Source organism: Diabrotica undecimpunctata, chromosome 4 (genome assembly GCF_040954645.1).
Source record: "Diabrotica undecimpunctata isolate CICGRU chromosome 4, icDiaUnde3, whole genome shotgun sequence".
Lineage (NCBI taxonomy): Eukaryota > Metazoa > Arthropoda > Insecta > Coleoptera > Chrysomelidae > Diabrotica > Diabrotica undecimpunctata.
This window is the reverse complement of record NC_092806.1, coordinates 26,766,221-26,793,286: the sequence shown is the minus strand read 5'-3', so window position 1 is coordinate 26,793,286 and position 27,066 is coordinate 26,766,221. Positions and strand designations below refer to the sequence as shown.

The 27,066-nt window shown below is 32.8% G+C and overlaps 1 protein-coding gene across 3 annotated transcripts; it reads left to right on the top strand.

The window, feature by feature from the left end:
* Positions 1–2,214: 2,214 nt before the first annotated feature.
* Positions 2,215–27,066, top strand: LOC140439332 (oxysterol-binding protein-related protein 11). Of its 3 annotated transcripts, XM_072529177.1 has the most exons (6): positions 2,215–2,379; positions 3,013–3,348; positions 4,732–4,867; positions 5,848–5,974; positions 16,910–17,070; positions 26,838–27,066. In XM_072529177.1, exons 1-5 carry the CDS (start codon positions 2,356–2,358, stop codon positions 17,019–17,021), a joined length of 735 nt encoding a protein of 244 aa, XP_072385278.1. In that variant the 5' UTR covers positions 2,215–2,355; the 3' UTR covers positions 17,022–17,070; positions 26,838–27,066. The 3 variants fall into 3 exon arrangements, with proteins under 3 accessions (XP_072385278.1, XP_072385279.1, XP_072385277.1); XM_072529178.1 differs by lacking the exon at positions 16,910–17,070; XM_072529176.1 differs by having other exon boundaries at positions 16,910–27,066.

Here is a 27,066-nt window from a genome sequence, read left to right as displayed (position 1 = left end):
GCAAGACTACTAAGATCATAAAAAGCATCAAGCAGAGAAAGCTGAAGTATTTCGGACACGTAATGAGAGGTCCCAAATATAGGTTGCTACAAAATATCATGCAAGGAAAAATAGCAGGCAAACGCAGTCCAGGACGACGAAGAATCTCATGGTTGAAGAATTTGCGAGATTGGTATGGTGTTGATACAAGCATGCTATTTAGGGTGGCAGTAAATAAAATTGAGATAGCTATGATGGTAACCAACGTTCTGAAAGGACAGGGTACATGAGGAAAAAGAAAGCAGGTAAAGCACCAAGGCCCGACAACTTTCATTCAGAATTTCTAAAAATCATGGGAGACGAAGGAGTAAAATGTCTTACGACAACGTTCAATAAAATCTATAACTCGAATCTACATTTATTGCTATACCTAAAAAACCTAATGCAAAAAATACGAAGAGCATCGTATTATCAGTCTAATGAGCCACATTCTTAAGACCTTCTTAAAGATAATACACAGAAGAATTTATCAGAAATGCGAGTCACCGATCTCAAGAACGCAGTTTGGATTCAAGGATGCGTTAGGTACAAGAGAAGCCTCGTTTGCGGTTCAGGTATTATTTCAAAGGTGCAGAGACATCAACTGCGATATTTATGTATGCTTTATCGACTACCAGAAAGCTTTCGACAGAATCAAGCACGATAGGCTCATGGATATACTAAAGGCAACTGATCTGGATAACAAAGACCTTCGAGTAATCAAGAACATATACTACAACCAATCAGCAACCATTCAGGTGAAAGACCAACTAACAGAAGGAGTTGCAATAAAGAGAGGAGTATGACAGGGCTGCATACTCTCTCCTTAATTATTTAACGTCTATTCGGAACACGTCATGAGCCAGGCCTTAGAGCATATCGAAGAGGGTATTCTCATAAATGGTGAGCGCCTGAATAACATCAGATATGCAGACGACACCATCCTCTTTGCAGACAGTTTAGAAGGTTTTCAGTTTTAGTAACGCAATTGTGGAGAATTAGTCAAGAATACGGGCTTGATTTTAACATCAAGAAAACAAAGTACATGGTCATCAGTAAGAAGTATATTCCACCTATCAATTATTACTGGTAGATCAGCAACAAATACTCCAAGTGCCCAGTTACTTCTATTTAGGAACCACCATAAACGACCAATGGGACCACTCAGTTGAAATAAAACAAAGAATTTAAAAAGCCAGGTCAGCATTTGTCAGAATGAGCAAGATATTTAAGAGCCACGACCTACCCTTAAAAACAAAAATCCGTTTATTAAGATGCTACGTGTTTACAGTGCTGCTCTATGGGGTTGAATCATGGACACTAACCGAGGCATCCATGAGAAAACTCGAGGCGTTTGAGATGTGGTGTTATAGACAGATACTGAGGATCTCCTGAGTGGACCGAATAACAAACATTGAGGTTCTACGTCAGATGGATAAAACATGTGAAATTATATCCATAGTGAAACAGTGCTAGCTAGAATATCTTGGACATAAGTATAAAGCGAAACGATCATAGATATAACCTGCTGCAACTTATATTACAGGGAAAGGTCTTCGGAAAGAGGGGATCAGGAAGAAGAAGAATATCTTCGCTCCAGAACTTACGAAAATGGTTTTTCTTGACCACTTCAGGACTATTTCGAGCTGCGGTCAACAAAGTTAGAATTGTCATGCTAGTAGCCAACATCCGTAACGGATAGGCACCACAAGAAGAAGAACTATGTTTTCACTGATGATGGTCTGATAAAACCGAAAACGTTTTGTAAGTTTCTTTATTATATTTTATATTTCTACTATTTGTATGATTTTATGAATTAGTCTTGTGTCAACCCTTGCTTCCAGAATTAAACCGGGTTCTACTTCTTTTATTGTTCATTTTTTAATGTTTAATACATTTATCGAAATGTGTATAATATTTGTGTATATTTCTACTGAGGTATGGATATTTTTCTAGTACAGCCAGTAATGAATATACAAACATTTCCATATTTTTTATCAGAGGATAAAAAATGGCCATATAGCGCTGCCATCTATCGGAAAAGTTAAATATTACCGGATGAACTACTCTTCTTCTCTTTTATCATGGATTAATATTTACACACATAGCATTTACAGTTTGGAATGCCGTTTGTATTCTGTCTTCTGTCCAGTTTGAAGTTTGAGGAAAATGACAATGACACCTGCCACTGTCATTATTTGTCATAATCATTAAATTGATTGGTTTTCCAATTTGGAAAATAAAAACAATATAAAATTTTCTTAGTTAATTAAGTACACAACTCCAAATAGTGATATGATCGGCTGATTCTGACCAACGCCCAAATAAATGGTTTAAATGACTCAAAATAAATTAGTTGAGGTTAAGTCCTTTAAATTTATAATGTTGTTACAAGTATTAATTCTCTAAACAATTTATAATGTAAACGAAAACAAGACAATTTACAGTTATTGTTATGGTTGTACTGTAGACAAATTGCCCATTAGTCACTAGAAAGCGGGCTAAGTACAGTTCAGAAGGTTGATCTGCTGCTCCCCTTTAATACATTTAAATAGTTTTAAAGTGAAGTGATTATTTGTTATCGTTATTGCAGATGACGATTATAAAATCTAAAAGTTCTATATCTTGCAATATTTAAATATACAATGTTGCATATGCCCTTACAGCTTTATCAGAAATATTCATGCATTATCAAATTTTGGAAGAACTAGAGATTTTTTAACTTATTTTCATTTAAGCGATTTTTCTATAGTTAAAAAGTGGTATTCGGGTTAAGTTTAATATGTTGTAAGATATATTGTTGCAGACTGATTGTGCATGATAATACTGTATGTCAGCTCCTCTTATAATATGGAACACCTGATTAAATTTAATATTATTTGATTCTACCAGGAATTATTTGAAATTCTTTCCTAGCTCTTTCTATATTATAGAGTGAACCATAATCTTGAAAAAAATCACATTTTCTGTTAATAATTTATTTTTAATTTGCAGTCAGTTATGGATCTGCATACCAAGCAGAGACAATTTTCTGGACAACTGTACAAGTACACAAATGTGATGAAAGGCTGGCAGTACAGATACTTTTTAGTAGACGCCAATGCAGGACTTCTACATTATTTCCTATGTGAAGGTGAAAAACCAGATGGAACAGTGCCCAGAGGGTCAGTACATTTAGCTGGAGCTGTGATATGTCCTAGTGATGAAGATTCAAAGACTTTTACAGTTAACTGTGCTTCAGGTGACATGTTGAAGTTGAGAGCTACAGATGCTAGAGCAAGACAGGAATGGGTTAATGGGTTGAGGGCTGTGGCAGAGTCTCACACTAAGGTTAGTTGGTACTAAAGATTAAACCCTGTGTATACTTCACTTCTATAAAAGCTTTTATAAGATTTACTGTTAATTGTGGATGTGGTATTTATAACGACAAATCACATACATTTTTTTATTTCTGAAGGAAGGTTTTTCTCAAGTTATGGTATAATTTAAGTAATGGAATGAGTTATACTCTAATAAAGTTGTCCAAGGAAAGCACCTCAGAAATATTATCAATATCATTCGAAAAATTGCCAACATATTGAATCTAAGCAAATTTTTTTCTCAATGGATTCTTTATCAAATAGCTCAAATTCCTAATTTTTTAAATGGCAATTTGTTTACTGACGAGGCCACTTTTGGACGACATTGTGTATGAAATTTCCATAACAATCACTTATGGGCTGGAGAACATCCACATGGAAACTGTGAAGCTCATTTTCTGCATCATTTTACAGTAAATATATGGCTTGGGATATTTGGTGATCATTTAATCAGTCCATATTTTCTCCACATCAACTAACAAGCAAATCTTTCCTTAGGTTCTTACAGGAACAGGTACCTATTATTTTATCTTTATTCTTTATTTTAGCATAAACATTATTTTAGCATTAATGTATGTAATCACTTAGTTACACTATATCTAAATTGATGGATAGGTAGGGGAAGTACGGAATATTGTCCTGTTTGATCACTGGATTTAAATCCATTAGATTTTTGCATTTGGGAATTTCTGAAGTCTTTAGACTCCACTCCTGTCGAAAATGTTGATGACCTGAGAAATTGAATTATAGCTGGCTGTGAGATAATAAGAAATACACCAGGAATATTTGTGTGAATATGACAATCAATGTAAAAGATGTTTTTTTTATAAAAAGGCTCACCACATAAAAAAAAGAGAGATTTTGTGTCACAAATTGAGTGAGAAATTTAGAATTGATTTTTAATTTGAATTATATATGAAGATGAATACAAAATTCCTAATTGTTTGTAAAAAAATGCAGAATAACTTCCTCTTAAAATCCACCAAATTTTATTTGCATATCTCCATGGGTTTTAGAACAATAAATAAATAGTCAGTTTATAGAATTTCAACACACCATATCTTGGAAAACAAAGCATTGGTGGACATACCTACATTTATAGAGCAAACTGTCGTTATTTTTTCATGCAGAATCATCCCCTGAAGTTTGTAAAACTTATTTCTTAACACCCTGTATATTGAATACTTAATGATATATTACTCTATAATATCTTTACAGATTTTAACTGATACAATATTAAAAGCAGAACACAACTGTGAAGTAATAATAATGTCATTGAGGATAATTGTTTTCTGACGAATCAACTGTTTATTCTAAGATGTATTAAAAAGTAGTCATATTTTTTATCTTATAGGCAATCAGTGCTAGTAGTCCTCCATTACCTCCAAGAGAGCAATTGGCAGTATTGGATGCTTTGGGATGTGTGAGGTCACAGCTTCAACAAACTGAACAAGCTGATTCTGCTCTTTGTAGGTCTATTGAGTCTGCAGGTAAATATTTATGTTATTTTAGGGGACAGCTTGGTGTATAAAGTATTTCAATGCTTGCTATGTTAAAGTAAATATGATCAAAATTAGTTGTTCAAACATGTTTGAATGAAAAACAAATAGTCTACCTACATTATAAAAACAAATACTACAAAAGTATTATAAGACTCTTGGTAACCTATGAATGTGAGGCCTGGGTGTTGAATAAAGCAAAGAAAGAAATGATGGAGAGGTGGAAATGGAAGATATTGAAGCTATTTTGGGTAGAAAAATCACAGCAGATGGTTTGCAAAGAACTAATCATGAATTAAAGATGCTTTACAAGGTAACAGGTATAAAAATATTTTTAACAGCACAAATATTCAGGTGGGCAGGGTCATGTTGAAAGAATGGATATGGAAAGGATGCCAAATGAATAAAGAAAGTACTACAAAGGAGGCCAGTTGGGACAAGGAATAAAGAAAACTTAATGAAAAGGGGTAAAGTGTAGACGACATAGAGACGATTCAAATGAATGCTACCGTAGCACTGAAGGTTATTACATAAACTAAATTTCAGCGATGCGTCAGTGACTTAAAGTACCGATGTAAGCCCACCTTTGATCACCGGCCGTGTTGCTCCGTAATGCAGGTAATGAACGCTGAACACAGGACAGAGCGATGGAATTCACTCATGCGTCGTTTTCGAGTATCCCAGCTGAGTTATGCCCATCCATGTATATTTGGAGGTTGCTTCAAATAAGATTTTTGTAGATTGGATTACATTAGAGATATTGCTCATAGATGCGGCAATCTCCAAAGCCTCGTGTAGTTTAAGAACCTCTATTTAGGCAGATATGTTACATGCCTACGATAATTTATATAGTTTTGGATGGTTAAAAGTGAACAAGAACATTCGATAAAGATTGAAAATTTCAACTTATTACATTATTTTTTATACAAGTTTATACAAGTAAAATACTAAAATCTAAAATGGTGTTATAGGTAGCAAATTCTTTGTGGATCCCAATTTGCTCCTGCTCAAAGCCACGTCAGCAGCATCACTGCATTGTCTAACTCAGTGCATGAACATCCTACAGAGAAATCAACACACTCAGCAAGCAAGAACAGGGTTTGTTATTGATGATGATTAATATATTCTTCTTAGGCAATGTCTCGATGCATTCAGATGTGTCCTAAATATACCTAGATGTTGCTTAAAATGACTAGATAGAGAAATCAAGACTTTATGTGGTCATATTCGTAAATTGTGGAGGTAGCTAGATGTTTCTTATTATAATTTTTGCAAACTGCATATTACGAAGGTATAAGTGTCTGATAAAGTAGGAAAGTTTTTCTTTACATCTGTTTTTTATCGTAAATAGTATCAGTTTTAGGTCAGGGCATACATTAACTGTATAATAATGAAAAAAATTATTTAAAAAATTCCTTTTTAAAAGGTATATTAATATAAAAACCCTATCGGGCTACATCACTGAACGCTTTCGGAATAACTATTTCATCATCAGTGCTATCTGGATTTACATGTTGAAGCCACTAAATATATGGGTAAAAATCCTTTAAATGTATTTAAATTATAGCAGTACTCCGAAAGGGTTTTTATACACTTGTCACAGACACTTCGTCTAAGGGCTAGCAATCCCAGTGGAGTCCTACGATGTAGCACCACTTTTTGTGATGTAGCTCGGTATGGTTTTTATATTAATATACCTTTTATAAAGGAATTTTTTAAATAAAATTTTTTGTGATACATGATATACAGCCAACTACAGGAATTCAGTTTTCTTGTTGATATAATAATGGTTTTTGGACTATTTGTTTATTGTCATATCTTTTTCTCTATACATACAAATCATTAAGATGGTGATAAGATGAAAAATAGACAATTTCTAAATGGAATATAACTTTCCCAAGAGTGGACAGTAAAACAATGCACATAAGGTATCCTTAGGAATGTAATTCAAAAGGTGGATGAAAATCGAAGCGAATTTAAATACTATAAATCAACAATCTTTGACACAATTATATATTATCAAAAATAGTGTCAGAACAAGAAAGAGAAATCGAGGTATAGTGCCAAATTCTAAGAGGAGTAGACACTTTCACAAAATGACTTTTATTGGTTGACATTTTCATCTAATTTTTAATCCCGAGGTATAAAAGAAGAATCCAACGAACTCTTCTTCCTAATTCAGTAAAAGTTCTATATGACATTTGCAGTGATTTATTGATTGACATACTACCATTGAAATTGAATACTACCATGCACCATTTACTCCCACACTTCTTCGGAGTCCACGTTTGATCAGTCTTCCTTTTGGTCTGTGTTAAATACCATTTTTAAATTTATTTATTCTTTAATCTATTAAAACTCCAATATCTTCATTATGTTAGAGGAAAAGCCCAAAGTACATTGATAATTTAAGGAAAAATCAGAGTTGAAGAGACTGGTTTGGCAATACCTCTAATTAACTGCTTAGAACAGCACTAATAATTTTCGAAAGCACAGTCATCGTACAAGCAAGAAGAAATTAAAATTAAAAGGAGAAAACTCAGCTGGTTCAACAACAATCTTACTTAACAGTAAGAAGCGTGGCGAAAACCAAAACCGAAAATCTGAACAAAATAATTAGAGAAATATAATTAAAGAAAGCAAGGGTAAGTAGATAAGCTACGTTTCTGTCACTATCAGAATAGGGAAATCAATATGTTAGAGAGAGAAGTACCTTAAGTAAGTTACCTCTAAGTAAGAGTGATAACGATATATGTTGACGTCAGAAGCACCGCCCAAATATGGCCGCCGCCAGTAATTCGTTATTTTTTAATGTAAATTAATTTAGAAATTATTTTTGTAGTTGAACTGTTATCCGCTAGTTGGCGCCAGTAATTCGCCATACTGACTTAAAATATCTGCAAACGTTTTTGCTATTTCCTCTCCTATTTTCGTCTTTAATGGACGAGTCCACACAATTTTTGAAAAACAATCATCGAGTTAGAATCTACAGAGAAGCTATGAGCATATTAACGTGTGTATTAAAAACGGCTTCAGTAGGTGTGGCTAACGATCTTACCAATATGGCGGTGGGATCAGGGTCAGACTCAATAATATTAAAACTACTATACAAATATGACTAGTTATTCAGAAAATTTAATCATAATCTAAAAAAGTGTAATACATTTTTAATAAACTATGATTTATTTATCCCGCGGTAAACACTAAAAACACGACATATTATACATAAAGATAAATTAATACAGTCAAATAACAAGTTGTATCTGAAAGAGATAATAATATAAATAATATTTTAAAGAGTAAAATGAATATACGGTATGAAATAAAAGAAATACGTTCGTTTTACAACTTATATATTTGGAACTACAAATTAACTGACACTTAAAAATTTAGTTCAATATACTGTTCGAAATACTGTGTAGAAATAAAAATAATTATGTTGCAGTAGTTAATAAGAAATTCTAAGAAATTTAGGATGAAGATATTTGAGTATTCTCAAGAATAGCACGATCTACCTTACTTATAAGATTTTTTATAAATACTATTAATTTATTCTCTGAAGTACGGGCCATTACTTTGTTTACATATTTGTATACTAACCTCAGAAACGTTATTACTGAAGATTTTTTTATTAACATTGCTTCTGCTACTGCAACTACGTTGAGAACAAGAAATTATTATTATATACTATCACAATATAATATTACAGTTTTTACAAAAGTATTATAAAACTAAAAATATTCGAAAAACAACAAACGTAAACAATCATACACGATCTGTCAAAACAATCATACCAATATGGCCGAAGCGAGGTCGTTTTTAGTCACGTGATGCCCTCTCCATAGATTCTAACTCGATGAAAACAATCAATTACGTGACATTTGACATAAAACGTGACATTTGACATAATACGCGAAATTTGAGATAAAACGTGACATTTGATATAAAACGTGACATTTGATATAAAATGTGACATAAAATTGAGCAGTTAGAAAAATGAAAATAACGTTAAAACCGAATAAAAAAAATTAATAGATATAGAGAATCTCTAAAATTTTATTATACACTTTACCTTCCAAAATTTAGTTAAATGTTGTAGAGTTTTATGTTAATGGATGGTATTATATAAATAATTACAAATCGTGTAGAAGTATTTTTATGTACGTATAAATGTATATCACATTATATCATTTAAATAGATATGATATACCATTTGATACGATAAGCACAAAAAAACTTGACAATTTTTAGTTGGTATATTTCCGGTTGTTTATTATATTATACAGAATAAAGTATTCTTCTTCTTAGAGTGCTTAGAGTGCGTCTTGCTACGGAGGTTGGCAATCATAATGGCCATTTTTATTTTAAGAATAAAGTATAGAACCAAGTAAATATCTTTGAAACCAGAAATGCTGTACTGTATAATTATACCTTTTTATTCATAATATACTACTTTTTTAAATTAAAATTCCCATTGCATCAGATTAATATATGTTCTTATGAATGAGAACTGCAGCTAAAATTCAATTTAGTTATCAATCTTGCAGGCTGCTTCTTTTAATGCCAGGCTTATCAGTATAAAGGCCGCCTAAGGTCTTAGTTATTTTATAGAATATATTCTTTTTAGAAAAGTTTCTATTTTGACTATATTATTTTAATTAATAATTATAATACGTATTTATTAATCTTAAGTAGCATATTTTGTTAATTAAGTGTAGCTATCTCCAAATTTTACACCAATTTTAGTGTTTGTACTTTTTTTATTTACCATCTGATTCTGTATATCTCGTTTTATTATAAGTATTAAATAAAATAAGTGCGAAAACTAAAATTTTCATTCTATCTCGTTAAGGACATCAACATATCAATGTATTGGACATTAAATTAATATTTTCTGTTTATTAACTCTTCCGGCCTTTGAAGGCAGGCTAGATTATACTGAACAAAAGAATGCTAAAGATCGAACATTTGCCTAACTTTAATTATAGGTTTTCATGAGCCTTTACTATTGTAGAATTGCTAGCTTTTTGCCATAAGTTTGAACTGATTATTATATTAGACAGTGCGTTATGATGAGGTAAAAGCGTTGAAGATGTTGCATTCATAAGTTAAAATTCTACCGAACTGTAAACACACTTTCCTACATATATGCGTTTACTACATTGTCAAAATAATGCCATATTGAAATCTTCATTTCAGAATGGTCTTATCATTTAATCTTCTAGAAACACAATCAATTTCAGTTCAAATTTACAATTGATTCTTTAGCGTCATCTATTGTCATTATTTACAGTAAAGAACAATTTGAAGTAACAGGTGTCTCATCAGTTAATCTTTTAAAATACTTGTTTAAGGTTACAGTAAATATTGCCTCATTTATCCAAAAATCATTTACCTTTAACCTTTACACTACACACCCTGACGGTGATTGGGACACAAGTCCAAACTCAAGTCAAATAATAAATTCAATCAGTCATAGGGTGAAAAGCTCGTCTAGCTACCACTAAAATTAGGTGACCTAACCACACAAAATAAAACAGAGGATGTCCCATTACGCAGGGCATCCAAAGTAACGCTCAGTACAAAAGCCTCCTCATTTGTTGTGTCCTGCGATGGTAAGGGTGGTTGGTTATAGCTTTGGGGTCATTATAACTCCAAAATAATTTCGATAAATTTATTGATTGACATAGTTATCGAGCCCAATCCACAAGTTTTATATTTGTGTCAATGACATCAATCTGCAAACCGTTTAGAAATATATGTACCTGGGTAAAGAAATAAATTGATAACTAGACCACTCAAAGGAAATCCAAAGAAGAATTGAAATCGCTAGAGTAGGATTTATGAACATGAGAAACGTACTTTGCAACCCAAAATTGCCCATACCAATATAACTGAGAACACTAAAATGTTAAATATAAACCTTACTTCTGTATGCCTGCGAAATATGGGCACTCAAACAAGGAGACATCAACAAGTTAAACGGATTTGAAATGTGGCTGTACAAAATATTGTTGCGAACAAGTTGGACCACAAGAACAATCAGCGTAGAAATGTTGTCAAAGTTAGAAAACCTCATATCTCGGACATATAATGCGCCACAAGGAATACGAACAACTACAACTAATTATTGAGGGAAAAATTGAAGGAAAACGTGATATAGGAAGAAAGAAGAAATCGTAGCTCAGGAATATTATAATATATAATAATATAATATCTCAGAAGAGACTGGACCAGAACTGAAGAAACGCTCTAATACATCAAGCGCACCAAAGATACAAGACTTTGCCGTACTGTGTAATTTTTTCCCTCAATCTATTGTAGTTCGCAAGAAATAACCGAAGTGGAACATTGTTGGGACACCCTTGAATCATCAGGTAGTGATAGATCGAAAACAGAATGACAGGTCTCTTACCCATATGTCCCACTATGAAGAATGGAATTTACAATTTCTAGATGCATAATACACCGCCCTCTATAAAGAAAAATTCAATTTTAATTCTTCCATTAAAAATAGATGAGATCTACATAATTGTGACTAGTAAGTAATAGAAAATATGGTTGGAATGTGGCTATATAGGCGTATTCTTAAAATTTATTGGACTCTCAAACGAAGAAGTGTTAAGTCAAATTGGACATGGCAGAAAACTTATGAATACAATCAAAATGAGAAAAATATCCTATCTAGGCCACATACTTCGAAATGATAAATACTCTTATCTACACGTCATCATGCAAGAAAGAGTAGAGGGAAGAAACGGCTTGGGAAGAAAGAAGAAAAAATTGGATGAGGAATATCGGAGATTGGAAGAAAAAGATAGGGAAGAGTTTAAGGAAGTAATCGCCAACCTTCGTTAGAAGACGGCACAAAAAGAAGATCTACAAAACTATTATGATATTAAAGTATAAAACTTTTTTAGAAGAACGAGAGTCATAGACGCACATATTTTGGCCATCGAACGAAAGGTTCATTAATGATTTACTACAATAATTGATTAAGCAAGGGCAAATCTTGCGACAATATAGTATGAAGCATATTAAACATAAAAGTAAAATAATTACAAATCTTTAATTTTGATAATGCACTTGAGTTTAATTTGTTTATCTACTTGACTATAATATAATCAACGTCCATTTATGAAATACAGACTTTTATGCAGACCAAAGATCACCAAATAAATGTAGGGACGCACAAAAACCTATGGAAGATACAGGACAGGGAAGTCCAAGATACTATCGAAAGACTCACAATGCTAAAGTGTTTTGGATAGGTTATTTTGAGAAAGTGCAAAGATACACTGTGGAATAATTGTTGCCCCGATTCTACAAAAGAAACAGAAATATCACCGCCACCTCTGGAACAGTAGACGTGATTTAGGCTAAGAGTGATGGTATTTGAAAATAATGATTCTGTACATGCAAGCAGCTCCATGAACTTCTTATGGTTCCTTCTGTTTCGGACGTTGACTATCATTACAGTTACTTTTATCCTATTATCCGGTCCTCTGAAAAGATCTAACAAGATTAAATTGTACCATTCTCTAAGGTTTTTGCAGTCAGGAAAATCCTTTCTTCCTGGATTTTTTATTCTTAATCTTTCCCATTCCATAATCCTTTTGGAGGCGTATAAACCTTTCGATATTTGTAACTCTTTCAATCCATTGAATCTAAAATTTTTCTCATGATACTAATTATTATCATACAAAATACAAAAATAAGGTGTCAGAATTTGGTCTCAAATGAATTTTATTGATATAAGGAAGGAATAATAAATTCTACTGACTAAGAAATAATGAAATTTAAAAAATGCAACATTTATACAAGGCTTACTCAAATCTTTTTGGTAGTATTAACTCTGTAGGTTTTTGTTTCTTTTACCAATTTTTCATAAAGCATTAGCCTCAGACTATATATCACTTTTGAATGATCAATGCATATGCAATTCTTATAAGTAAAAAACAAAACAAAATGTTTTACAAATAGTTTTAACGTGAATATTATAAAATATTTATGTCTACTATATTAACAAAAAAAATAAAAAAAATTGGAATGTTCGAATAGATTAATATTAGTACTTAGCTGTACATTTTACATTTTAGTAACCTTTTTGAGTGTTTCATTTGTCATGACTGGCTTATATTGTTGATTACTAAATTCCTACCATAAGCATGCTGCCAGTATATGTAATGTCCTTTATTCACACATTAACACTATGTTGTATTGCATTAAGCTTCGTTTAGGATTTCATATCTATATTTCATATATATATATATATATAATATACATATATAATATATATATATATATATATATATATATATATATATATATATATATATATATATATATATATATAAACCTAGAGCTATTACAAGAATTAATATTAAACTCAAAAGTTTTCCGGGTTGAACCGCGTCGATTATCATTGCGCCGAGCTTTCGACATCCTCTTTGATGTCATCTTCAGGGCTTCGAAGGCTCAATCTTCCGATCCCCCAGATACTACTACACTGATCACTAACCAATGCATTACTGGTACTGGGAACAGAGGACGGTTAATTTATGTTATTCCCTATATGACACAAACTTCTATAAGTTTATGTTGGTGCTATCATACGAACATGTCAATAACAAATGTCACATATTGACTGCTTGATTGATTGACAGCTTGATTTTGCTGCAGTATTATCTCCTCCCACTTTTAATATTTCTGATGATACTCCGCTTTCTCTTGCACTTTTATTTTTTAAGTCTCTTATTACTTCTATTACCTCCTGATCTGTCGGTTCTGGGTTTTTAAAAGTAACATAACATAATTTTTGAAGCGCATCTTATATACTGCCGTTGTATTAATTTTTTTCTCTATTAAAATGCTGAGGTGAACGTCACGAAAGTAGCGCCACGAAATAGTTCGAAGTGTCCATTTACGCGACGAGGAGAGTCCGTTATACAACATGTAAACTTTTCAATTTTAATAAAATCTGTAACAAGGATATTAACTAACAGTGGTTTTATGTATTTTCGAATATACAGAAATTTGTTAAAATAAGTAAATCATCATCATAAGTGGCTCTACAGTTCGTTGTGGATCTTGGCCTGCTCACAAAGAAGTCGCCACCTCTATCGATTCCTGGCAACTTCCCTCTATCTTTAGACCCTTGGAATCTGTAGGTCTTCTTCCACATCATCAATCCATCTCATTCGTAGTCGTCCTCTGCTTCTTGTACCCTCAGGTTTTGAAAATGTTAATCTCTTCGTGTATTCGTGATCTGACATCCTAGCAATGTGTCCAGCCCAGTCAAGTCTCTGCACTTTAACGAATTTCACAATATCTGTCCCCAAAAATCTTTCTAAGAATTTTTCTCTCGAAAATACCAAGAAGTCTTTCATCATTTTGAGTTAAGGTCCACGTTTCAGCTCAATATATCAAAACCGGTCTTATTAAGGTCTTGTATATTATATTGAGCTTTACTGCACGTTTTATATTTTTATTTTTTAAATGTTTCTGGATACCGTGAACAGTTCGTTTGCTATTGCTATGCGTGTTTTTATTTCGTCGCTTTTCGTATTTATTGCGTTTACTAGCGATCCAAGATATGCGAATTCTTTGACTTGCTCGAATGTATGGTTGTTAATTTGAATTCTCTGTTGGATATTTCGGGGGTTTTTAGAAACCAACATATATTTGTTTTTTCCTCGTTTACCACAAGTCCTAATTCACTTGCAAAACCTTGTAAAACACTGCACCATGTCTCTCATACTTCTGCCCACTATAACTATATCGTCAGCGAATGCGAGAATTTGCGTCGATCTAATAAAAATAGTTCCATTCATTCTAATATTTTATTGTCTGATTGCCAAGGCAATATTAAAGAGGAGACACGCCAGCGCGTCCCCCTGTCTTAGACCATTATTAATGTCAAAGAACATATAATTTTCTCCTTCAATTCTAACGCATAAGCTTACGTTTTGCATTGTTAGTTGGGTCAACTTAACTAACTTAGGTGGGATCCCAAAGTCTATCATTGCATTATATAATGCAGTTCTTTTCACACTGTCATAGGCTGCTTTAAAGTCGACGAAGAGATGGTGTGTATCTATGTTGTATGCTTGAATGCTATGTGCTTGAATTTGATGTGTAGTTGACTTTCCAGCAGTAAATCCGCATTGATATTTGACCAACAATATCCTTTGTAAAATGTTTAAGTCTTTCAAACATTGCCGAAGATTTTATACGCAGATGTTAACAAGTAATGCCTCTATAGTTCTTACACTCCAGTTGATCACCCTTTTTATGCAACGGACATATTATTCCCTTTAGGGATTCTTCTGGTACCAATTCACTCTGCCATATGAGTACTATTAGTTTATGGATTGCTGCAAAAAGTTGATCACCACCATTTTTATACATTTCCGAACAGATTTCATCGATTCCTGGGGCTTTATTGTCTTGGAGTTTTAGGATATCATTGGACACTTTTTCTTTTGTTGGTTCTTCACTGTGTAGTTGACGTTGTAGATTTTGTTGATTTTCTATATTGTAACCTCCTTTAATATCGTTTATATTTAGATGTTCGCTGAAATGTTGTGCCCATCTGTTAAGAACTGAGTTTTTATCATTTACAATTTCACCGTTAGTGTCTTTACAAATTTTTAATCGTGGTTTAAATTCTTGACGGCTATTATTTAAGGATTTGTATTATTTCCTCGTTTCATTTTTATCGAATAAACTTTGTATTTCATTGAGAGTGTTCCGTTCGTATTTCCTCTTCTTACGTCGATGGATACGTTCTTCCTCTCTTCTAAGACGTCTTTACTCTTCTTTTTTTTCTCCGTGTACAACCTGCGTCCATGGTTTTTGGATATGCTGCGTTCTTTCTATTTGTGGCCATTTCACACTCATGATCAAACCAATGATTTCTTTTTTCTGACTTGGTTTTGCCCAATATTTCAACCGATTTCTGTAACACAATATCTCGTATATTTGCCCATAGTTGGTTAATGTCTTCTTCTAAGTTTTTTGCCCTTATTGGATCTTCTATTTGCTGTCTGTATACATTTGCAATGTCGGGATCTTTTAGTTTATTAATGTCGATTTTCTTTCTCCTTCTCCCGATCTTCTTTTTTAAATTGAATATTCTCTCTTTAAATCGTGCTTTAACTAAATAGTGATCACTGTCTATGTTTGCTCTAAAAGGCCTAACATCTAATAAGTTAGAGCAGTGTCTTGCATCGATGATTATATGATCTATTTGGTTAATAAAAATAAGTAAATAAACTGTGTAAATAGATGCTTGCAAAAAAATTGGTTTATTCAATTTTAAAAATATTATTTAAATTTTTAAAATACAGCAAACATAGTATGGAACTTCACGCTAGTCTACAGTACCGCCTACCGCCTGTACCACTTTTTTAAAGTACTGTTTATAAAAGTATTTGTACTTTGGACGCATGAGACAGATCATTTAAGAGTGATATTAAAAAATTACATTCCAAATGCAAAACAATAGCACATAGAAAAAATAAAGAATCAGAGTAGAATAGATAAGATTATAAAAATATAACACTGTATCTATATTTCTTTAATCATTACATTTTTTCCTTAAATTCTATCACTTTTGTATATGCTAGTGTTTTCGGCAAGTCGTATGATCTACAGTGTGTTTTATAGTATAGAATAAATTCTTTGGTTTTCAAATCAAGTTGCTCTTATTTTTTTTATACAATTTTTAGATTATATGGTTACTAATGCATTTATAATTTTATCTATTATATTGTTTGTACTGATTTTAATGAATTATTATGCTTATATAATTATTTTTGTTACTATTAGAATCACATTTTTCCAATATTTTGGTTTAGACAGTAAGATTTTATTCTTTACTTGTTTACACATTGTATGTAAGAGGAGAAATTCAAAAGGATAGTTAATACATAAAACTGATTTATGTTATGTCAGATATAAGAAGGAAAAGGTGTCTGGAAACATTATAATTACCAAAAATTTCAGTTAACCATTTTCATTTTCTTGTAGAAGCTTAACATTTTTGGAGATTAGCCCTTATTGTGGATCATTTCAATGTATTTACTGCTGCTGTAGACACGGTACCAAACAATACGAGAACCATGGTAGAAGGAAGGACTGAAAACACTCAATCTGAACAAGAGGGATAAATAATTTGAAATACGTCAAAGGTAGAGAACGCCTACATTTTTTATATAACCAGTAATAAAGATTGCATATATCTATGTGCCCATTTGCCGTGACTAATACGTTGATGGTCTGAAATGTTCTTGGTCTGATAGTGAAAAAGATAATTTATACATTTTTAGAGAAGTTTTTTCATCCAACAGTTTTCCTATACCATATCCAACAAGGAAGTTCTTGAGTTTTGAGGGTGGACACAAGTCCGAGGGAGCCAAATCTGGAGAATAAGGTGGGTGTTCCAGCACTGCAGAATGCAGGTACCTCAATTCCCCATTGCCAAAACACTTTTGTGGTCAGGTGGATTGTCCTGATGGAAAAAAAGTTTTTTCTGCATGTTTTACCAATGTTTGCGTTCACTTTCATTGGAAGTTGAGAGCAATATTCTCCAGTTAAAGTTTTTTCTGTATCCCAAAACAGCAACGCCATGAAATTTTTCTCGATGTCACGATGTTTCACCCGAAGCTCCGGCTTCTATCTACTTTACAGTTAAAATTTCTCTTTGGTGTTGGGTGTTAGTACTGAATGGATGTTTCATCAATTGTAACATAACAATGTAAAACTTAATTTTGTTTTTCTTAAAACGCGTGACACCTATATTGTGCAAAGGTTTTTAAAGTTCAATTCCTGATACAAGATATGATCAACACCTTTCTTTAAGCGTCACAGGTCATTAGAAATTTCTATCTTACGATTTTTTACAGACTGGCAAACAAAAATGAAATTAGTCATCCAAAATCACGCGCATAACTGTTCAAAAGTAGATGAAATCACGTGTCAATCATGAATTCTGGGAAATTTTGAATTCTTTGGCTGCGCGTAAGAAAATATGTTTTCTTTCTGGCCACTTTACATTGTAACAATAGAATATTATATTTCTGCTTATAATAATCGAAATAATACATTAGATCTAGTTTATAAAGTAAATTTTCATTCACATTAAAAATGGCTTCTATAGTGTAGCGGATAATCTGCTCCTGAATGAGCGGGAGTGGACCATATACCTAAATATGTAAAATACTAGTATATTCTTTTTATTTCAGAAAGATATTCAATTATTTAGTCTATCAATAGAAAGAGTACTAGCAACCGCAGATGCTTGTTTGGTCTGTATGTACATAATTAGATCTATTCTGTAACGTTTAACAAATCGAATAGAAATGACCAAGTTGAATCGTAATTACCCGAAATCGGAATGTTGGATATCTATCGCGTCGTTTTCGTTTTTGGATTAGCATTCTGTAACTCACATCGTCATCGGTGTAAATCGAAAACGCCAACTTCTACTTGACGCGCTCAGAAGTTGGTGGCAACCCCGCACTGAAAAGTGAAATAAGTGTTCTGTAACGTTATGTTACTGGAAAGGATAGTGCGCGCGAAAAATTCATCAAAAAAGAAGATTATATTTCAAGCTTATCGTCAAGTAGTTTCGATTTATTTTGGTTAATTTTAAAAAGTTCGTTACAGGAATACAAAATGGCAAGCGGAACACCAAAGAAAAAGACATCTGCTGAGCAGTTAAATTATTTAGTAAATTTTATCTAAATAAATAACACCACAGACTAAAAAATGAAGCAGCTACAAAAATTAATCAACCGCTAAGTTATATCAACAAGTCAACAAATAAATGTCAAAAAAATAATGATACCAATGCGCAAGCGTCAAGACCAATTTCGATGTCGAAACTTGATCTCGACAGAGCTTGTCTAGTCGAAATCAATTTTTACACAACATTCCGATAATAGAGGTCGAGATAAGTTACAGAATACCGATTCCTATAATTCCGATCCGATTTGCTGACCTCTATTCGATTTGACTCATTTCTATTCGATTTGTAGTTACAGAATAGGGCTGAATGTCTTCTAAAAACGTGCCAAAAGGTGATATTTGGAAGAAGTTATACATCGGGTCATGCATTACATGAACCATATTGTTACAAATACCATCCTCCCCGCAATCGATTCTACCTTTCACCCTTAAGTTTATTTCTGAGAAAAATTTAATTCTCTTGGGTGTCAAAATAACCGAGTTAGTGTATTAATAGCGGAATTAATCATTGTCCTGACATTATGTCGAAAAACACAGCAAAATAAATGCACAACAGATGAATTAACAGCTGAATCAGTAGGATTCTGATCACTACCGGGTCAAAAGTGGGGTAAGGGCAAAAGTAAGAATTTTAATTATAACAAACATCAAACTAGAAAACAGACTAAAACATGAAAACAAATGAAGAGTAGAAAGGGTGCAGAAACATGATGAAAGAAGTACCCGAAGAATTACTAGACATGGAAGATTAACAAAGAAGAACAAGAACGAATGACAATGACTAGATTGACAAAAAATGTCAGATTATAACAGAAAGAAAAAACAGCATATTTACTAATGCAACAGGGGCGCAGAACCCGACAAGCAGAGGGAGAATATAAATAATTACGTAGAGAAGAAAAGAAAATCCAACGCAGAAAGAAGAGAGAAAATATGAACAAATAACTACAAGAAATAATTAAGCCAACAGAGACAAAAAAAAATTACCAGAAACTGAATAAAATCAGAAAAGAATTTAGACAAAAGATGTGAAGAGATAAGAAGCGTAATATATTGACAGAACAGCAAGAAAACTAAGAAAACGGACAGAACATTTTAAGGAAAAGCTTGAGGTAGGCAAACCTTGATATACGATTAAACCAAGCAGACAGTGAAAAGAGACACTATTTTTTTAGCTTCACGTCCGAACTCTTTGCGAGATCTTTTCACATTTATACTCTTCCTGCTAGTACTAGCCTTTTCCATTTTTATTGAGTTAAACAATATTTAACAAAAGCAATATATCGTTAAACACAAATGCATGTGTATACTTCTATTAAACAATATACTTATAACTCTGCGCTACCGTACTCTTTCTTTCTCCGCTACTGACACGCTTCTTGACAAAAGTCATAGCAATAGCTAAAAGATACCATAAATGTAAGAGAACACGCGCATGACTCATTTCATTTTTTATGTGCTGGACTTAAAAACCATATCATCGTTAATTTTCTTTGAGGTTGCTGTTTTTGGACGTCATGTGAATCATCTGAACACATCACTGTTTCGTTTGACCTTGGTCACGGTAAAAATTGAAGGTCAAGAATCGCTATAAACATTCACTAGTTGCTATTGCATATAAACTGCTTTTATGAAGAATTTTATCACTGCAGAAACTCGTTTTTTTTCTATTTTCAACACCACACGTACGTATACCAACGTAACAGACAAAATCATACGATCTCTGGGCGAGACCGAGAACTTATCAGACCACCTTAATAATAAAAAACTTGGTTCAAACTGTGTAATTAATTTTTTTTACTTTCGCTTATGGAAATCGTTTGCTTCAAATGTCAATTTAGTCTATGTAGGTATATATGTAATATTTAACACTCTCATAATTTACTTTTCTCTCTTTCTCTCCCGTTTCGGATCCTCTTGTAGTATAGTAACAAATGTATTAACTATCCATGAAAACCTTCTATCTTATTAAAATCACTATTAACTTAGTTTTTAAGATCTTAATCCTCACTTAAATTGTTTCAATAACAAGCGTAGTATATCACTTGTAAGATTAGAAAAGGAACCAACTCACTTAGGTAAAGATTACGAAATATGTGATTTTTAGTAATTTAGAAAATGCTAAACTAATACAAGGTATTGATTGGAGTAATTTTGACCAAATGTATATAATATATTCTATTTTATTTACTAAAATAAATATTAAAAAGCTTTATTGCAATTCTGTAAAAAAGTGCAGGTGATAGTTATGTTCAATAGCAGTTATGTATCAGTATGCTACTACAAAATGTGTTTTGTAAAGTATAACCTCTAAAGAGCGCATCAATAATTAAAATGTACCATTAAATTATATAATTTTCGCAGTCTTTAGACTTTAGTACATTAAAAAACTATTTGTAGTAGCATAGCCCTTTTTATTTGTATTTAGAATGTGTCAAGATGACTCGTTTACCTTTATACTTTGCTTTGTAGATAGTAGGAAACTCACTTGTGATAAAAAGATGGGAAAAAGTAAACATAAGTTTTTTAAAACATGTTACGTGCCAAATACAAAAACAAATTAGTAAACGGAGCAATTTAAAATGCTTTTAACTATTTGGAAGATATATACAGGTGTAAATCATTGGGAGTTTTCAATAATGGACAGCTCACAGAAAATAAAAATATTGAAAAGTGAAATAACGACACAGTTAAAAAATAATTATCGAAATTACAATATATATACAACAGGTTGAGTTTAGCATGTTTTTATAATGCATATGTTGTATGCTTCAAATATAAAGAGATAAAGCTTTTAAAAAGTACATTTTGATTATACTATTTTATGAATTCTGCAATTTTTAATTTATATGAAGCAATAACGAGTAAATATTTGTCTCTTTCGAGATTAATTGCAAACATCTGTTGTAATCTGGATACTGCTGATTAGACGATTGCCAAATTTATCCCCTAATCTATCAAAGGGTAATTGCTAAAAAAATTTCTAATAATTAACTGCAATTAATCTACAAAGAAACAAATATTTACTCATTCTTCTTTTATATAAATCAAAAATTGCAGAATTCATAACATAATACAGTAAAACCTCGATATAACGGACCTGTATTTAACGGACTTCGGATATAACGGACAAAAAATCCGGACAAATGTAAAAAAAATAAAAACATACTGTTAATATTACACATGCGTCTCATATATGTAATCAATATGGCATAAAAAAGCAAACTTTCGGACATAAAAAAACAAATACAAAATAAATAAATTTGCATTCATGTGTGTAGGAGAGCATAGCAATCTTGGAAAACAAATGAAATTGGCTCGTGAAACTTCACTGGAAGAAGCAATCTTAAAATGGTATGGGTAACAACGTTCTAGTAGGATCCTGGTCCGAGCAGTCGAATTGAAATTTGCTGCAATTAACTTAGCAAATGATATGGACATACAATTCGGAGCAAGTGATGAATCACGAATAAAAGAATTTACGGCGAAGCTTCAACTGCACCAAAAGAAGAAGCAGAACCTTTTAGGCAAAAATTAGTAGCAAATATAGCAAGTAAGTAACGAAATGCTATTAGAATCTCAGATTTACAATGTTGACGAAACTGGTTTGTTATGGCGTACTTTGCCTGAAAGCGCACAAACCTCCAAATATAAAAAATCGGATTCTGGAAGAAAAATCAGCAAGGATAGGATCTTGGCACTGCTTTGTGCTAACGCTGATGGATTGCTTAGATTGACACCTGTAGTGGTTGGCAAATCTCGCAAACCTAGAATTTTAAAAGACATAATGCATCATATATGCCCCTTTCATACTATAGCTCTAAGAAGGCATGGTTCAGCTCAGATATTTTCAAAAATTGGTTTTTCAAAGAAATTGTACCTTCAATGAGAAAATTTCAAGAGAAGAAATTGGGCATACCGTCAGAAGAGGTGAAATGTTTATTGCTTTTAGACAACGGTTCTGCTCACTCCTCTGAAAATATTCTACGTTCAGAAGATGGAAACTTCAGGTGTATGTTTTTGTCAAAAAATACAACATCGCTTATTTAACCCATGGATCAGGGAATAATTTTGACAGCCAAACGAATATATCGCAGAAAGTTTTTAGACGAAGTAATGGTTGTATTTTACGATGGAGATAACGCAGAAGATACAAGAGCGCAACGTACCTTGCAAAACCTAAGGTCTTACAATTTAAAATCAACAATTTTTAATTTTGCTGCAGCATTAGAGGAGGTGAAAGAGCAAACATTAAAAAATGGTTTGAAGAATTTGTTTGATGGCCAAGATGCAGACATAGATTTCGAAGGGTTGAAAATTACTAATTTCTGTAGGACAATACATAATAATGCCGGAGAACATGTAGCTGAGGAAGATGTTTTACAATCGCTAGAAGTAGATAAAGGTGACCCTGGGTATAACATCATGACTGAAAGTGAATTAGCAGATTAAGTTATGAACCTTAAAAATGAGGACGGAAGTAAAGATAGCAAACAAGACGACAAAACAAGACTGTTAAAAATGAAGTTATCAGAGGTAGGTTCGCATCTCGACGATCTAACGACATATATTGATTATTCATCCAATAGTTAAACTGTTTTTAGGGAGTTGATCATAGAAAAACAGCAAACATGGAAAGTGCAAATGAAACTTGTTCAAAACGGGATTACCAACAGCAAGCGCGTCGATATCCACAGCAACGTCACTTCACGACGAATGTCCGAAGACAATTACTTAAATAAAATTTGGTTTTTATGTTGTATTTTTTATATATATCTAATTACAGTGTACATATATATTTTCAAAAAAAGTATTTTGATTTATTTTAACCATATTTTTATATAACGGACTTTCGGCTTTAACGGACACTCCCTCCACCAAGTAGTCCGTTATATCGAGGTTTTACTGTATAAACAAAATGTACTTTTCTAAAGCTTTATCTTTTTATATTTGAAGTATACAGCATCATCATTATAAAAACATGATAACACTGCTATACCGAAATTTTTTGTTCCATGTTTGACATTTGCGGCTATAATCAGCTTGTACTTTTGGTAAACTCAACCATACAACATATTCAAAAGAAAAACTTTTTAGTGAAATTTTAAATATACTGAAATATCAATATAATTATGTAAAAGACGAGGAAAATTATCACAGTTAGATAATTTTAAACCGGTTTGAATCGTAGACACTGGTTAGCGTAGGTTAGAAAATATTAGAGTAATAAAAAAAATTCATAATGCTTCAAAACTTTATTTATAAATATCATCATCATCATCAGTAGCTCGACAACCCTTTCTGGGTCTTGGCTTGTTCTAGGATTTTCCGCCATTCTGTTCTGTTCCTTGCTTTGTTTTTCCAGTTGGTAATCTTAAGTGTTTTCAGATCTTGTTCCATGTATCTAAGTTTTATTTATAAATATAAATGGTTCAAAATTATACCGTTCAAGTATCCTCTTAGCAGTTTATAATGTCCAGCTCTCCCATCATCATTTCCACTGCTGAAAGTGCCTTGAAAACTGCCTTTGTGGAATGCTGCTCTTGCTCCATTCAGCAATTTTTCTTTAGTATTTTCAATAAGTCAAACTTTCACAAACTCTTTCGAGTTTGGAAAATATAAAAAAGTCTGCGAGATTTAGCGCTGACGAGTAGACAGGAAGAAGATTGACAATAATGCTGTTTCTTGTGAAGAAATCGGGAAGGAGCATTTCGTGCATTGTCATGGTTCAGCACCTGGTCCCTGTTTCGCTACAGCCTCCGGTTTTTTTCTTCACATGGTCTCGCGGAAATTTTTCATGGTATGAACGTTGCTTAGCGGTTCATTGTTTTACTTCGTGGAAGAAACTCGAGATACATCACACCCTTCCTGTCAACTAAGCTCAAAAGATGAAAATTTCACATCTGGGCTATATATATCTGGACTAGAGATAAGCATCACAGTATTATTGCTAATTGTATGTCTTAAACTTAACTATTATCTGCTCTTCGAAAGAAGAGCTTCAGTAATTCCTAATAAAACGACCCTTGTTTGATTCATAAATAGCAAGAACAAAATAATTTAATCTTGGACTATGAATGGAGCAACACTATCATTCTCAGAACTGGTTAAGTATGTCGAGTTATCCTTGACAAAAAACGTACATGGAATGCGCGCCTCGCAAATATTGTCACCAAAGTAAGAACGAATCTTTGGACTTCACGTAGGTTTTGTGGCAGAGATTCTTGACTTCCATTGAGACGATTAAACCTTTTTTTGACGTCGTGGCCCTAAACACTCATCTAGTGATGGTGCATTTCACAAAATTTGCCCAGTTCAGCGACTCGGTGTGAGTGGGTTCCCTTGCCCCATTCTTTGTTTTTTGTTAGTTTATCATTTGTGGCTGACACCGTTTTGTTAGCGATTTTTTAATGTTTTTGATGGCCGAAGCCTTTTTTTAAATACTTGTCATTTTTTTGAGGGTTAGGTTAAGGTACTATCATCTAAGGTGATGGGAGGAAGCAAGTTGTTAGTTGCAGTATAGCTACAAAACGGATCTATAGGTTAGCAAGCAGTTGTTGTTTGGCTCTTCTGTACTTACATCGATGCTAGACATCATATCCTACCACTTCTCGCAAGATGAAGTTTAGGTTGTCTTCCAATTCAGCAAATTTCACTCGTTTGCTACATGTTTCTAAACAGGAAATATTCAGCCACGTAGCAGGGTACTTTTACGGTTTCTCATGAGCATCAGTTATGGGTTGCTTAGACATTCTTCTTGTTTATTTTGTACATGTGTCTCCATACTCAGTATGGATAGTATGATGCTGTTGATCAGTTTTGTTTTTGATTTGAATGCTACCTTGATTCTTCTTCCTGCAAGTTCTTTTATGTTCGCTGGGACGGCTGCTGCTTTGTAAAACGTTGAACTTATATGGGAACTAACTTGTCCCTATTATGACTCCTAGGTACTTTGCTTATTTCTCCGTTCGATGGGTCTGTTTTGCACTTGTAGTTATTCTTCTGGGGTTTCTCTTCTCTTCTTAAACATAACTGTTTAGGTCTTGATTTACAACTGTTTTACATTGGATACATAAGGCTTAATGTATATCTAATGGAGTCTGAACGTTCATTACTGTTATGCCCTGGTTTATGCGTTTTGTCGTTTTTAAAGTGTCATGCGTAAATTCGGATAAGGGTTCCTAATGTTGGAACATCTGTTGTGTGTATGTTGTCCAGTATCGGTGAGAACACTGCTGCTTGCGGACTTAGAGCTTCGGGAGTTCCGACCTCCGACAAGACTTGTCTATCAGAACTATGAACTTCCGGTCAGCTAGGTACGAGGAAATTAGACATGTCATGGCCCAATTGTATCTGCATCTTCATTTTATATACCAGTCCTTTGTGCCACACTCTATCGTTGTATCTTGCCAGCTGCATTAGTCTGAGTCATTGGAATTTGCTTGGTGTTCTGAACCTTTGAATGAAAAAACTTCTGGGATTATTCCTCGTCTTGCTGTTTCTCCTTGAAGTCTTGAGACAATCACTCGTTATGTCAACGTGGCGATTATTTTCATTGGAAAGTATTTTAGAGCCCTATTGGTTATCTCGTCGGGACCTAGAGCTTTTCTTGGATAACTCTTCCTAATCAGCTGAATAACCTCTCTGAGGAAAGTGGGTGTTAAAATGGTTTCATCTTGTTCTTCGGACATTTCATCCTAGATTCATGATGTGCTTGGCTTTTTATAGTTCCCTTTCTTTTGTGTTCAGTATCTCCTCGGAAGCTTTTTAATTCTTTTGTTTATTCATTTCGATCTAAAACAGCAACATTCATTATTAAATGAAATGGAAAAATGGTTCGATTTTGGCTTAAAAGACATTCAGAACCAATTCTTTTGATTTGAACTGCATCGATGTGGTACAAGAACTTAAATATGTTATACGTTATACTTTAACCAACGCTCACCTATGTCTACAGTCACAAAAAAATGTTTATGACTTTATTATCATCTGTGTATTGTCTGTATGTATTGGTAATGCCTTATTTTCCATTGATGTGACAACATTACTATACTACTGTTTTAAAGTTATTAATATTGGTTTAAATTGATTTTAATATACCTAATGATCTATATTTATCGCAAAGTGTGTTTCTTTTATTAACATTATTTAGTATTAATCATGTAAAATCAGTCCAAATGTAATTTGCTAATTAGTTATTGTTTAATAGGAAAATGTATCAGATATTCTTGAATTTCCCGGGTAAGAAAATCCGGAAAATGAAATTTAAAAAATGGAATAGTTTGTGATTAACTGCGTGACAGATCGAAGCAGCTTCTAGAGTGATATTCAGAAAGAAGTAAGCGATTTTATACCTGCATTTATTGTATATAGTTTGTACATATATATTGTATATCTTACATCTTATCTATTTATTCCTGTATAATCAAATAAATCAA